General features: G+C 43.9%; 1 protein-coding gene across 1 annotated transcript in view; it reads left to right on the top strand.

The window, feature by feature from the left end:
• Positions 1-14,758, top strand: part of LOC124722335 (coiled-coil domain-containing protein 63) — a 262,170-nt gene extending 247,412 nt beyond the window's left edge. Inside the window, exon 8 of the mRNA XM_047247510.1 lies at positions 14,640-14,758. Within this exon, the coding sequence (XP_047103466.1) occupies positions 14,640-14,758 (119 nt within the window). The remainder of the gene's footprint in view (positions 1-14,639) is intronic.
• The last annotated feature ends 479 nt before the right edge of the window (positions 14,759-15,237 follow it).

The following is a 15,237-nucleotide window of genomic DNA, read 5'->3' as shown; positions in this document are numbered from 1 at the left end:
AGCTAATGAAATAGCTGTACTAGCGGCACTGTACCACAATCCACGGATAAGCGTCCGGCAATTACACCGCTAGTCCGATATGTCTGTAGGTAGTTTTATCACAATACTCCATCGTCATAAGTAAGACCGTTGGTACTTAAATAGTGGCAACAATTTATCCATAACCGATACAAAAGATTTACATGTTTGCAACTGTTACTGTCCTTCAAAGTAGTCACCAGCGTTGTGTAGAACCCGTTGCCAGCAATGTGGAAGGTGTAGTATACCGTTAGCAGAGCCTGTTCTGTTGATGGTGCGAATGGAGTGGTCTACTGCTTGTCGAATCTCTGGAACAGTTCTGAAGCGAATGCCACGAAGTGGTTTCTTCATCTTCGGAATCAAATCAAAGTCACAAGAACTTAAGTCCGGGGGGTATGGTGGATGGTACAGTACTTGCTAGTCCCGTCGACCGAACAGAGCAGCCAAGGCTTGCGCTGTATGCGACCGCGCATTGTCGTGCAAAATGACGGGTGGGTTGCACAGAAAGTGTCGCCGCTTCTTTCGCAAAGCTGGTCGCAGGTGATGCTCCAAAAACGAACAGTAATACTGTGCATTGACGGTATGCATTAGGATAACACCATCACAATCGTACACGAGAATCACCATAACTTTCACCATACTGGGGCTCTGACGCACTCTCGACTTTCGCGGTGACCCATAATTACGCCATTCGTTGGATTAGCGTTTCAGTCACTTCAGGACTGTTTCAGAGATTCGAGAGGCAGTAGACTGCTCCATTCGCACCATCAACAGAACAGGCTCTGCTAACGGTATACTACGCCTTCCTCATCGCTGGCAACGGGCTCTACACAACGCTGGTGACTACTTTGAAGGACAGTGACAGGTGCCATCACGTAACTCTGTTGTATCGGTTGTCAATAAATAGTTGCCACTGTTTAAGTTCCAACCCTCGTATCATCCATACCACGTAATCCATGGCCCCGATTTCTATAACTGGGTAGTGTTTCGTGAATGACGACGTGGAAAACCCACACTGGTTACGGCAAGTTGACCATCAACGTCCATGGCCGGTTAAGGTATGGTGTGGTATCTTGGGGAACAAACTCATTTGTTGGTATTTTATCGACGGCACATAGAATGGACAGAGATGTCCCCATTAATTGGTCTGCCAGGTCGCCGGGTTTACCGTAGACGGATTTTTTTCTGCGGGGTTATTTAAGAGATAAGGTGTACCAACAAGTGCTAACAGGCTGTCAAGACATGGTCGACCGCACCATAAACACTTGTGCTGACATTCCCGCAGATATGCTTCTGTTTGTGTACGGTGATTTGAAAAGCGGATCACTAAGTGTATCGAAGTTGCAAATACTATGTCTGAACACTTACCCCAAGTGAAAAAGTAGAGAAGGGTTCGCCTATAGCCGCTGCCAAAGTGGAGCATCGAGTAGTCTCGTGTTCGATATGTCAGAGGAATACAACGTTGCGAATGGCGTTTTGCATCAGACGTTATGAAATACTGGCCTGTCTTATCCCCTCGGCATGGAGGTTGGATCCCACATGCCATTTTATATTCAAGGGCCACTGAGTAGAATGTCGTAAATTACGATTGTGTATCAATTTCTGTTTCTCCCATTACAGCGGTATCTGCGGCGAAACGAAGAAAATGCTTCAGACAAAACGTATGTATATTTTGCCGTAGAATCGTAATTTGCAATAAAAAGCGAGGGTTCCCAATGAAGATTTCAAAGTTGGCCCCCGCTACCCACGCACTGGATGGGGTGGGGGATCGAGTGTGGTATCATTGGATGTTCCCCTCCGAGACATTTTTTGATTCGATGTGTGGTTTTCGAGATATTTCAGTGTCCTCAGTTAAAATGTACATCCTGCATGTTTGACCGTGTTTATAATCCAACTAATTCCCACGGGGCTCTCAGTCAGTTCACCACTGCCAAAAAATAAGTAGAGCGACAGGACACTACTTCCAAACGCATTTACCTGAAGTTCTTTTACCATTACTCAGTATGATCTGTATCGGCATGTAGATAGTTTTTCGACGCGAATTCGACGCTGGTGACTCTAGCACCTTAGTTGTGCCTCTTACTAGTTCATTGTGATGACATTCTGTCGACATATCAGTGGGCTCTCACTCACGTTGAATATCGGCTTTTCCTTCCAAACTAGCTTTTGCACTTGATAATCGATACCTTCTAGCATAACCGATTCCCAGTAACGTAATTCAAGAAGTGGCTGTACTTCTATTCGTGGCCGGCGTCCTCGTATCTTTCTCACTGTCGTTTAGTCGTGATGTTTTCTCAACACACGCTTCTGTTTTCGGTAACCTTACCCTTTCGGTGTAACTGTTGTATTGTCCTTCACGTCGGCTGTGGTATGACCATCTCGTTCACACCTTACTGCTGTCTCATTTCTACCCTTCCGTGTACTTGCGGCGACGCAATGCAACTTCGCATGTCGTGATTCCGCCAGTCAGCATTTTGCGTGAGTGACCTATGACCTCTCGCCTTGTTTTGCTGCCACTACAGGTATCTACAGCACCTGTCGTATTGGGCTTCTGATCCTCTACCGTACTGCGCAGTTGTGGAACATTTAGCGACTGCCATACGCACACCGTAAAGTGATTAATTCCACACTATAACGCGCTCAGAATGCGTTTGTCTAAACGGCTAGCAATGATCAAAATTTTGCGGCATACATGACAATCACCTATCGTGACTGTTTTGAGTGCTGCATCATTTTGACGCCCATCTACTCCGCCAGGGCCCTGTATACAAGTAAGATATTTGCCAGGAAATCGATGTACTTAAGGCCTTTTCTTCACCTTTAACTGCGTCTCAGATTCCTGATCTAGCGCCTGCTTATTGATCAGCAACTGGAGAGATACCCTCTGCGATGGTATGGTGTTTTTCTGTCTACTAGAATTTATTCACTTCCACTATGTGATCAAATGTATCCAAACACCCACAAAAACATATGTTTTTCATATTAGATGCATTTTGCTGCCACCTACTGTCAGGTACACCATAGCAGCGACCTCAGTAGTCATTAGACATCGTTAGACAGCAGAATGGGGCACTCTGCGGAACTTACGGACTTCGAAAGTGGTCTGGTGATTGGGTGTCACTTGTTTCATACGTCTGTACGTGAGGTTTCCACACTCCTAAACGTCCCTAGGTCCATTGTTTCCGATGTGATAGTGAAGTGTAAACGTGAAGGGAGACGTACAGCTCAAAAGTGTACAGGTCGACCTCGTTTGTTGACTGACAGAGACCACCGACAGTTGAAGAGGGTCGTAATGTGAAATAGGCATACATCTATCCAGACCATCACACAGGAAGTCCAAACTGCATCAAGATCCACTGCAAGTACTATGACAGCTAGGCCGGAGGTGAGAAAACTTGGATTTCGTGGTCGAGCGGCTGCTCATAAGCCACACATCATACAGGTAGATGTCAAACGACGCCTCACTTGGTGTAAGGAGCGTAAACATTGGACAACTGAACAGTGGAAAAACATTGTGTGGAGTGACGTATCACGGTACAGAACGTGGAGATCTGATGGCCGGGCGTGGGTATGGCGAACGCCCGGTGAACGTCATCTGCCAGCGTGTGTAGTGCCAACAGTAAAATTCGGAGACGGGGTGTTATGGTGTGATCTAGTTTTTCATGGACCCCTTGTCGTTTTGCGTGGCACTATCACATCAAAGGCCTGCATTGATGTTTTAAGCACCTTCTTGCTCCCCACTGCTGAAGAAAAATTCGGGGATGGCGATTGCATCTTTCAACACGATCGAGCACCTGTTCATAATGCGCGGCCTATGGCGGAGTGGTTACACGACAATAATATCCCTGTAATGGACTGGCCTGCACATAGTCCTGACCTGAATACTATAGAATACCTTTGGGATGTTTTGGAACGCCGACTTCGTGTCTGGCCTCACCGACCGACATTGATACCTCTCCTCAGTGCGGCACTCCGTGAAGAAAGGGCTGCCACTTTTCAAGAAACTTTGCAGCACCTTATTGAAGTATGCCTGCGAGAGTGGAAGCTGTCATCAAGGCTAAGGGTGGGCCAACACCATACTGAATTCCAACATTACCGATGGAGGGCGCCGTGAACTTGTTAGTCATTTTCAGCTAGGTGTGTGGATACTTTCGATCACATAGTGTATCTCTGTGAGTTTCTTTTGCACCAGATCCTGCCCTGGAGCTGCATATAAAACATAGTTCAACCAGGAAAACCAGTTTAAAATACAGGCTGTATTGTGTGTCAGCACAATGCATAAAACTTTGCTCACTTATGCAAAGAGGATTCCTTATTTATATTTACATAATCCGCAAGCCACCGAGTAGTGCATGGCAGACGGTATCTTGTGCTGAAACTAATCATTTTCTTCCCTATTCCACTCGAAAGTGGACCGAGGGAAAAATGACTGTGTATATGCATTCGTACAAGCCCCAGTTTGTCTCATGGTATCTTCGCGGTCCTTACAAGTAGTGTACCCTGGTGGTTGCAGAACCGTTCTTCAGTGTGCCGGTTCTCTCAATTTTTTTCAGTAGTGCCTCGTGAAACAGGTTTGTAAACTCTGGTTTATCTGAGACTACTAAGTAAAACGAGTTACATTATAAACTGTACGTTCTATGTTGTTATTTTAACAATACACAAACTGCTACCTAATTTTGTCTTAACTCACAGTTCTTGACTTAGAATCATGCACTTGCTAGTAGTTTGTACCGTCACATTCATGCACATATCATAATTCAACAGTAGCATTCAGAATGCGCATAAAATCACCATCCAGATAACCACAACTTTTGTCCGTCTGCTTAGCTAAGTAGTAATGTGTTTGTCTACGATGTAGTGAGTCTGGGTTCGAGTTTCGGCCGGGTTGGAGATTTTCTCCGCTCGTGGATTGGGTGTTGTGCTATCATCATCTCATCATCACCGACGAGCAAGTCGCCCATTGTGGCGTCACCTGAACTAAGACTTGCACCTGGTGGCAGAGCCGGCCGAGGTGGCAAGCGGTTCTACGCGCTTCAGTCTGGAACCGCGCGACCGCTACGGTCGCAGCTTCGAATCCTGCCTCGGGCATGGATGTGTGTGTTGTCCTTAGGTTGGTTAGGTTTAAGTAGTTCTAAGTTCTAGGGGACTGATGACCTCAGAAGTTAAGTCCCATAGTGCTCAGAGCCATTTGAACCATTTAGTTCAACAGTTGTTATCAGTTTTGATATGCTCGCTCACTAAAATGCAATTCATTGACATTTAGTACTGTGAAATTGTTGGAATTATGGTTGCATAGCATGCCACGTAGAATTTTGTAGCCTAGACGTGAGGCAATGCTGATCCTGCGACTTATCTTAGAAGACAAATTAAGCATTTGTAGAGTTAGAGGAAGATTTTGACAATGTTGACTGAAATACTCTCTTTGAAATTCTGAAGGTGACAGGGGTCAAATACAGGGAGCGAAAGGCTATTTATAATTTGTACAGAAAAAAATGTGTGTGAAATCTTATGGGACTTAACTGCGAAGGTCATCAGTCCCTAAGCTTACACACTACTTAACCTAAATTATCCTAAGGACAAACACACACACCCATGCCCGAGGGAGGGCTCGAACCTCCGCCGGGACCAGCCGCACAGTCCATGGCTGCAGCGCCTTAGACCGCTCGGCGAATCCTGCGCGGCTTGTACAGAAACCAGATGGCAGTTATAAGAGTCGAGGGCATGAAAGGAAACCAGTGGTTGGGAAGGTACTGAGACAGGATTGTAGCCTATCCCCGATGTTATTCAATATATATACTGAGCAAGCAGTAAAGGAAATAAAAGAAAAGTTTTGAGTAGGAATTAAAATCCATGGAGAAGAAATAGAAACTTTGAGGTTTGCAGATGATATTGTAATTCTGTCAGAGACAGCAAAGGACCTGGAAGAGCAGCTGAATGGAATGTTGAAAGGATGATATGAGGTGAACATCTACAAAAGGAAAACGAAGATAATTGAATGTAGTCGAATTAAATCTGGTGATGCTCAAGGAATAAGATTAGGAATTGAGACACTTAAAGTAGTAGATGAGTTTTGCTCTTTGGGAAGCAAAATAACTGATGATGGTCGAAGTAGAGAAGATATAAAATGTAGACTGGCAATGGCAAGGAAAGCCCTTCTGAAGAAGGGAAATTTGTTAACAACGAACGTAGATTTAAGTGTGAGGAAGTCTTTTCTGAAAGTATTTGTATGGAGTGTATCCATGTAGGGAAGTGAAACATGGTCGATAAATATTTCAGACAAGAAGAGAATAGAAGCTTTCGAAATATGGCTCTACAGAAGAGTGCTGAAGATTAGATGGGTAGATCACGTAACTAAGGAGGAGGTACCGAATAGAATTGGGGAGAAGAGGAATTTGTGGGACAGTCTGTCTAGATAAGGGATCGGTTGGTAGGACATGTTCTGAGGCATCAAGGGATCACCAATTTAGTATTGGAGGGAAGCATGGAGGGGAAAAAACGTAGAGGGAGACCAAGAGATGAATACGAATGCGACCGTGGTTAACGTATACCGTGCGTAGCAAAATGTCGCTCTCCAAATTCGGCGCCGAGGCTACAGCAGTGCGCCACAGGTCACAGATGACAGGGGTGAAAGACGACCGCAGAAACGTCTACGGGCGAATAGTCATGCAACTGTTGAGCAACTGACCGTCCAGATAAACCAAGGGGCTACCACCAGTGTCTCCTCAACGATCGCTCAGCGGACGTTGCTCGTACGGACCTCCGCAGTGGGCGCCTTGTGCGTACGACTATGCTGATTGCTCTTCATCGGCAACAAAGTCTGGAATTTGCAAGGCAATACCACCACTGGACGTCCACTGAGGGGTAACAGGTGCCCTTTTTGGAAGGATCACGTTTTATGCTCCATCGCACAGATGGCCGTTGGCGTGTACGGCGTGAAACGTTTGAAAGCAAACACCCTGAAACGACCGTCAGAAGGGCCCAGCCAGGAGAGGGGAGCGTTATGGTCTAGGTAATGGCATTCTTGGTGTGATCCCACCGTTCCGGTAGGCACAGTGGATTAACACAAGTATGCCTCTATCCTTGGGGATCAGGTCCATCCCTAGATACAGCTTGTTTTTCCTTGGCACAGTGGCATCTACCAGCAGGACAATGCAACGTGACATACAGCTTCCAGTGCACGCGCGTGGTTGTTCAAAGAGCACCAGGATGAGTTTTTCATACTCCTCTGGCCATCAGAGCCCCCGGATGTAAACACAGGCGAGAATCTGAGTTGGTGAGCAGTTCAAATAAGACTTGAATTTCGTTTCAAATAGGTACACGTACAATTCAAATACGTATTCGTACAATGATACTTGACGGTGATTTCGATCTAGGCTCGACATGTTGAAGAAAATACATGTTTAAATTCGGTGGTAGGCGTAAAACATCATTTCTCTGAAAATTAGTTTCAACTCTTTTTTCAGGAGACCACTCGATGTAAATAGTTGCGAAAACGTACTTAACCTCTTAGCGGCAAAGAATCCCGAGCATAGAGGCAGCGTTATGTCGGACACAGGGATTAGCAACCATAAGGTCGTTGTAACAAGACTGAACACCGTAACATCCAAAGAAACCAAAACTATCCGGGAAGTACATCTACTTAAAAAAAATCAGATAAAAATTTGCTCGACGGCTTCCTAAGAGACAGCCTCCTTTCCTTCCGAATTAACTACGTAAGAATAGACGAGATATGGCTTTCAGTTCAAAGAAATAGTATCGACAGCAGTGGAGGGATCTATACCATTTAAATTAATAAGAAACGGACCTGATCCACCATGAAACACAAAACAGGTCACAACACTTTTGCAGGAGCAATGAAGTCAGCATATCAAATTTGAAAGAATACAAAATTCTTAATATTAGCGAAGTTTTGCAGAAGCTCGAAATTTAGTGCGAACTTCATGGTAAGATGCTTTTAATAGTTCCACAGCGAAACACTGTCTCGAAATCAGGCAGAAAATCCAGAGAGATTCTGGTCGTATGTGAAGTAAACTTGTGAAGAGACATAGTCAACACTTCCATTGCGCAATAGCGGTGGTAATGTTACCGGTGACAGTGCCACTAAAGCTGAGTTGCGACAGACGGTCTTCCGAAATTACTTCACCAACGAAGAGGAAGTAAATATTCCAGAATTCGAATCAAGAACTGCTGCCAATAGGAGTAACTTAGAAGAAGATATCCTCGGTTTAGTAAATCACGTCACACCACTTAATAATGGCAAGTCCTCCGTTCCAGACTGTACATCAATTAGAATCCTTTAAGAGAATACTGATATAATAGCTGAGTACTTAGCAATCTTATACGACGGCTCACTCGTTGAAAGATCCGCACCTAAAGACTACAAAGTTGTAAAGGTCGCGCCAACACTCAAAAAAGGAAGTAGGAGTAATTCTAAGAATTACAGACCAATTTCACTAATGTCGATTTGTAGTAGGATTTTGGAGCTTATACTGTGTTCAAACGTTATGTATTACCTCGAGGAAAACGATCTCTTGACACAGTATCACGAATTCAAAAAATATCGTTCTTGAGAAACAGAACTAGCTCTTTATTCGTACCAAGTAATGAGTACTTTCGATAGGGGATCTCGAATTTATTCCATATTACTAGAGATCCAAAAGGCTTTAGAAACCATTCCCCACAAGCGGATCCTAATCAGTTGCGTGCCTAGAGGATATCGTCTCAGTTGTGTGACTGGATTCGTGATATCCTGTCGGAAAGGTCAAAGCTCGTGGTTGCTGGAGGGAAGGAACCAAGTAAAATAGAAGTAATATCTGGTGCTCCCCAAGGAGGTGTTACAGGTCCGCTACTGTTTCATATGCATGTAAATGTTTTAGGACACCATCTAAGCAGCCATCTTAGATTGTTTCCATATGATGCTGTCATTTACAGACTCGTAAAGTCCTCAGGAGATCAAAACCAACTGCTAAATGATTTAGACAAGGTATCTGTGTGGTGCGAAAAGTGGTAGTAGAATTCTTCTTGTTTTCGTGGGTAACAGAACGCATTCTCGCATTGGGAATTTGTCATCTATCGCCTCTGTCCTCGCTTGTTGGTTGCAGGCCTCGTCACGTGAGTACACTTTGCCAGATCATTTAAATTACACAAATACCTGTGACTTAATAAAGTGATTTCTCATACGCCAATGTAGACTAAATCTTATATAGCCTTTCAGTATAACAGTAGTTAACAGCTGAGCAAGTTTCAGTGTATACTTGAAATAATTTTGAAGAACCCAAAATTAGAAAAAAACCGTAAATTATATAACTTCCACTATAAGCGACATCTTGACGCATAATATGTTTTTTTACATACAGCAGAAAATGACTTAAACACCTTGGTCTAAATAGTTCATTAGACAGTAGTTTGCTTATAATGTTAAAAGTTACGTAATATTTCAGTTTTCAAGTAGTAATTGCTCTTCCTGATGTTTGACATTATTGTTTTCATTTGTTATGCTGTTACAAAGAGTGATGGCGCGAATGCAGTTTGAATGTGACGGTCGAACCTTGAAGCTTGTTAGTAATTAATTATGAATGAGTGTATGTACCATACAAGGGTAAGACATGCTTAATGTAAAGTGGCAATTTTAAGATTCATAGAGAACAAATATTTTCTTCTCTATATAAGACAAGTAGAGTTGATATTATCCGCAGTTTATTTCCTTACGGAAAATACAAAGTTTGGAATCCGATTCTAATGAATTCGGAACTGGAGAATAGTCAATGAGACACATTACGAAGCTTATAGGCTGCGGCTATAGTATGCGCCAGCCAATCCGATGAGAGAACGTTTGCCCGTTCCAGATATACGCTGTTCAGTCATGTTATGTGACCACCTATCAAAAGCCTGAATAACCACCTTCTACAGCGCAGGCCGCTGCAAGATGTGCAGGACGAGAGTCAGCGTGGGTCTGGAAGGTACCGACAGGGATGTGGAGCCATGTAGACTGCTAAGTTTCTCGGTTGATGGAGGATCCATTGCACAAACAGCCTTATCGAGGTGGCCACACAGATTCTCGCCTGGGTTTAAATCAGGGGGTTCTGGTGGCCGGAGGAGTATGACAAACTCGTCCTGGTGCTGTTTGAACCACGCGCGTACACTGCAAACTGTATGTCACGTTGCATTGTCTTGCTGGTAGATGACACTGTGCCGAGGAAAAACAAACTGTATCTAGTGGTGGACCTGATCCCCAAGGATAGATGGACGGTCAGGAGATCGGTAACGAATTATAAATATATTCCGGTTGCCAAGTAAAATCTCTGCCCATACTCATTCATAAGAACTATCTAGTTAAATCCTAGACTAATATCTATCATACCTAATAGAGGTAAACCTGTGGTAGCCAAATTTTTCCTGAGCTTCGAGTAAAACAGAAACTATTTCATTCGGAAAACGGTGAAAATCGTGACGTGAAAGATGCGAAAATAAATCACATTAACGCTTAGATTCCTCTGAGCTATTTCAGTGCACATTCTTGCAATAAAAAACACTACTTGTATCTAGGGACCAGCTAGTCTGGCTTAATAACCACGGTGCTGTTTTGGAATGCGCTAGAATTTAATTAGATGCCAGTTAGATTACTTCATAACAGTCGTTACAACAATAAAATTTCATGATCGAAATTTGCTGTTTATCAGTCTTGAGACTTTAGCTGAAGAATCAATCTACGGTCACTGTCTTGTATCTATAACGATGATTTGCACAAAATCAGGGTTAAGAATTTGACACTCATTTATGTCTTAAAAAAAGTTAGAGGGTGTGGGCTTCTATATCAGTAAAATAATTTCATACTCACAGATATGTTGGTTGCCTTGCACTGTTATAATAAGTGTTACGTGCTTACCGCAGAGTGGGATAAAAAGCATCTTCAAACGCTAATCTGAGATGGGAATTTCGTCTTTAGAAAGACAAAGCGTTTATTGATGGCGTGCAAAATTACGTAATTTCTCTTGCTACGCGGGCAACAGGTGTCCTCGAGTTGCCGCAATATTCGTTCGGCCAGAAACTTTTATCAGTAATGTCATGCTGTCGATCCATTATTGTGTACTGCTGGCTAACAGTGCCAAACAACTTTACATGACCTAGATTGGAGTACCTGAATAAGCGCCAGAAGCAAATTACTCCCAGCACATTCACATTTGTCACTGCATCCCACTGCGAATGGATAAAGGCACATGACATAGACATTCTGATTTTATATCGTGTAACGAAATCAGGGGCACAGAAAACACATTTAATATTTAGCATTGTGAACAATGATGAGAACTTAAATAGGAAAATGAGGAACATGGCAAGAAAAGGAAGAAATTAACAGCTTTCAAATCTACGATAAAATGGAAAAGAGATCTTTAAATTCAGCGTACTGCGTTTATTAATTTCCCTTCGGACTGCATACCGACAGCTTGTTCTCATTTAACATTATTCCAACAGAATTGTATATGACGTCACTACTATCGTGAGGAACTGTTGCTTAGTATAAGGGGCAGTCAGATGAAAGCGGGACACAGAAAAAATGAAGTAATCTTCTTATTATCTCCATAGTAATCGCTATAAATGTTAATACACTTATTCATCTGTGAGCAAGGCGGTAATTGCCTACCTGTAAAAACGCTTGTTGTTAGCATACGGAACTATTATTGTATCCAGGCGTGCAGCTCTTCGTCCGAAGCAAATCGGCGGCCACGAATAACTTTCTTCAGGGCTCCAAAACTATTCTCACATTATCAGTGTATTAAGAGTTATGGAGATTACGTTTGAAATAATAACCAGTTTACTTATTATTTTCCGCCTGTCTCGACTTCGTTGGACTGACCCTTAAAATATCATTTGACGCGGTACTTTGGAAATGTTGCTTCCATCACAATTTACAAATAACGTTGAAAATTTCACGGGAACTGAACTCAGTAGAGAGATAATGACTGCATTCCTAGCCTTAGAGGTTTTATCCTGTTTTATGCTAGGGTGCCCCGTATTAAAAGAGATATCAGTTATTGCCAGTATTATTATACACTCCTGGAAATGGAAAAAAGAACACATTGACACCGGTGTGTCAGACCCACCATACTTGCTCCGGACACTGCGAGAGGGCTGTACAAGCAATGATCACACGCACGGCACAGCGGACACACCAGGAACCGCGGTGTTGGCCGTCGAATGGCGCTAGCTGCGCAGCATTTGTGCACCGCCGCCGTCAGTGTCAGCCAGTATGCCGTGGCATACGGAGCTCCATCGCAGTCTTTAACACTGGTAGCATGCCGCGACAGCGTGGACGTGAACCGTATGTGCAGTTGACGGACTTTGAGCGAGGGCGTATAGTGGGCATGCAGGAGGCCGGGTGGACGTACCGCCGAATTGCTCAACACGTGGGGCGTGAGGTCTCCACAGTACATCGATGTTGTCGCCAGTGGTCGGCGGAAGGTGCACGTGCCCGTCGACCTGGGACCGGACCGCAGCGACGCACGGATGCAAGCCAAGACTGTAGGATCCTACGCAGTGCCGTAGGGGACCGCACCGCCACTTCCCAGCAAATTAGGGACACTGTTGCTCCTGGGGTATCGGCGAGGACCATTCGCAACCGTCTCCATGTAGCTGGGCTACGGTACCGCACACCGTTAGGCCGTCTTCCGCTCACGCCCCAACATCGTGCAGCCCGCCTCCAGTGGTGTCGCGACAGGCGTGAATGGAGGGACGAATGGAGACGTGTCGTCTTCAGCGATGAGAGTCGCTTCTGCCTTGGTGCCAATGATGGTCGTATGCGTGTTTGGCGCCGTGCAGGTGAGCGCCACAATCAGGACTGCATACGACCGAGGCACACAGGGCCAACACCCGGCATCATGGTGTGGGGAGCGATCTCCTACACTGGCCGTACACCACTGGTGATCGTCGAGGGGACACTGAATAGTGCACGGTACATCCAAACCGTCATCGAACCCATCGTTCTACCATTCCTAGACCGGCAAGGGAACTTGCTGTTCCAACAGGACAATGCACGTCCGCATGTATCCCGTGCCACCCAACGTGCTCTAGAAGGTGTAAGTCAACTACCCTGTCCAGCAAGATCTCCGGATCTGTCCCCCATTGAGCATGTTTGGGACTGGATGAAGCGTCGTCTCACGTGGTCTGCACGTCCAGCACGAACGCTGGTCCAACTGAGGCGCCAGGTGGAAATGGCATGGCAAGCCGTTCCACAGGACTACATCCAGCATCTCCACGATCGTCTCCATGGGAGAATAGCAGCCTGCATTGCTGCGGAAGGTGGATATACACTGTACTAGTGCCGACATTGTGCATGCTCTGTTGCCTGTGTCTATGTGCCTGTGGTTCTGTCAGTGTGATCATGTGATGTATCTGACCCCAGGAATGTGTCAATAAAGTTTCCCCTTCCTGGGACAATGAATTCACGGTGTTCTTATTTCAATTTCCAGGAGTGTATTTAAACCATCTAAGCTTTAAACGCATACCCTGTCCGTTCTAGATTTGCACGTTTCTTTTCTCGAACTGGCGTTTGTGAGATAAATAATACTGAAACTGTTTCTGTTCTAACTAATTTTGGTTTCTGTCATTTTGAAACCAGAAGAGTGAAATTAGCGCAACTGGATTGTTTCGTAAACACAACTTTTTTAGTCCTGTCTTCCTCAGTTGCGTGTAGTATTGCGGTATATTGATAATTTTTACTTATGGACCGTCTGACAGCAACTGGATAAAACACAATTTTAGTGCCATACGCGTTTCGCCTTTATTTTCTGCAAGGCATCATCAGTGGCAGGTTGCGTGGACAATTTCTTACATATTACGCTCCTGTTGCAATTTTGGTGTTGTTCTTCTTCTTGTGAATGCCAATTTGCGGTTTTTTTCCCACATTCCACAGCACTATGCATTGCATTGAAACAAGCGATCAGTTCATAGTGCTGTGGAATGTGGGAAAAAAACCGCAAATTGGCATTCATAAGAAGAAGAACAACACCAAACATGCAACAGGAGCGTAATATGTAAGAAACTGTCCACGCAACCTGCCACTGATGATGCCTTGCAGAAAATAAAGGCGAAACGCGTATGGCACTAAAATTGTGATTTATTCAGTTGCTGTCAGACGGTCCATAAGTAAAAATTATCAATATACCGTGAACTTACAACTATGTTCCTAGTACGATCGCTAAAGTAATCGTAGCATCAGCAGTTTGTTCCACTCATAGAGAAACTTAGGAGAAACGGAACTCTGCCGAACGAACGAGGAAAAGCACACTCTTCCAGCGGTGAATCACACAATTTGGAGGAACGATTTATAACTGGGTAGTTATAAACGTTTTTCGCACCGCTTTCTCAGGATATAGACAATGTTGCAATAATTATAAAAAATTCGAGGAATGTAAACCGCCATTTTCGACGTTAGATTGGTGTTAATAACGTTTTGTACCATGCACGTCGCGAATATATCCTAACTAAACGTAGAAAATCTGTTTAGCCAGAAGACTGATTGAGTGGCTCACTTGTTAGTCGTAACACATACGAGTAATATACAATTATTTTCTCTGTTGTACTAGCTGTAACGTAACGTATTGTTTTGTTTCTCCGTGTTACAGGTGAGGAGACACGAGTGACGACGCACAATGTTATGCTCTATCTTGGCATAATAGAAAGGTGTTGCAACGATCTGGCTAACAGCTTAAATAATGATCAGGATGCAAACACAGTGTCATGAGCTTCCTTTCACTGTAACTAATGTTTTCTGCTACATTCTTCCTAACAATAAAGCCTTATTTAATATCTTCTCTCCTACAGGCATTTGGTGTTTGAAATGCATCAGCGTATCGTTTCACAATACATTACTAGTCGTAAAGCGTGTTACTTTACTATTGTTGAACTGAGAATTCATACGAAAAGTTTATGATAATAAAGTAGTGTCCTGACTAACTTGCAAATGAAGTTGTGTGATAATTACTGAAAAAGTTAAAAACTGAAAACTGCGCTAGGTTTCATGTTGTTTTCCTCTAACAGACCGTGTGACTGAGGTACAGGTAAAAAATAAAGTAAATTCCTTTATGGTTTGCAATATTAATTTATTCAGAGGCTCACAGCACGTAATTTTTCAATCAGTGAGAATAATTTGTCATTTTGAATACGTGGAGTTTTTCCTTTCAGCGATCGCAACAGAAAGGGAGGAAACGTGGGTCGGTAAGT

This window comes from Schistocerca piceifrons, chromosome X (genome assembly GCF_021461385.2).
Source record: "Schistocerca piceifrons isolate TAMUIC-IGC-003096 chromosome X, iqSchPice1.1, whole genome shotgun sequence".
Taxonomy (NCBI): Eukaryota; Metazoa; Arthropoda; class Insecta; order Orthoptera; family Acrididae; genus Schistocerca; species Schistocerca piceifrons.
Note: the sequence above shows the minus strand (reverse complement) of the source record. Positions and strands in the feature narration are given on the sequence as shown.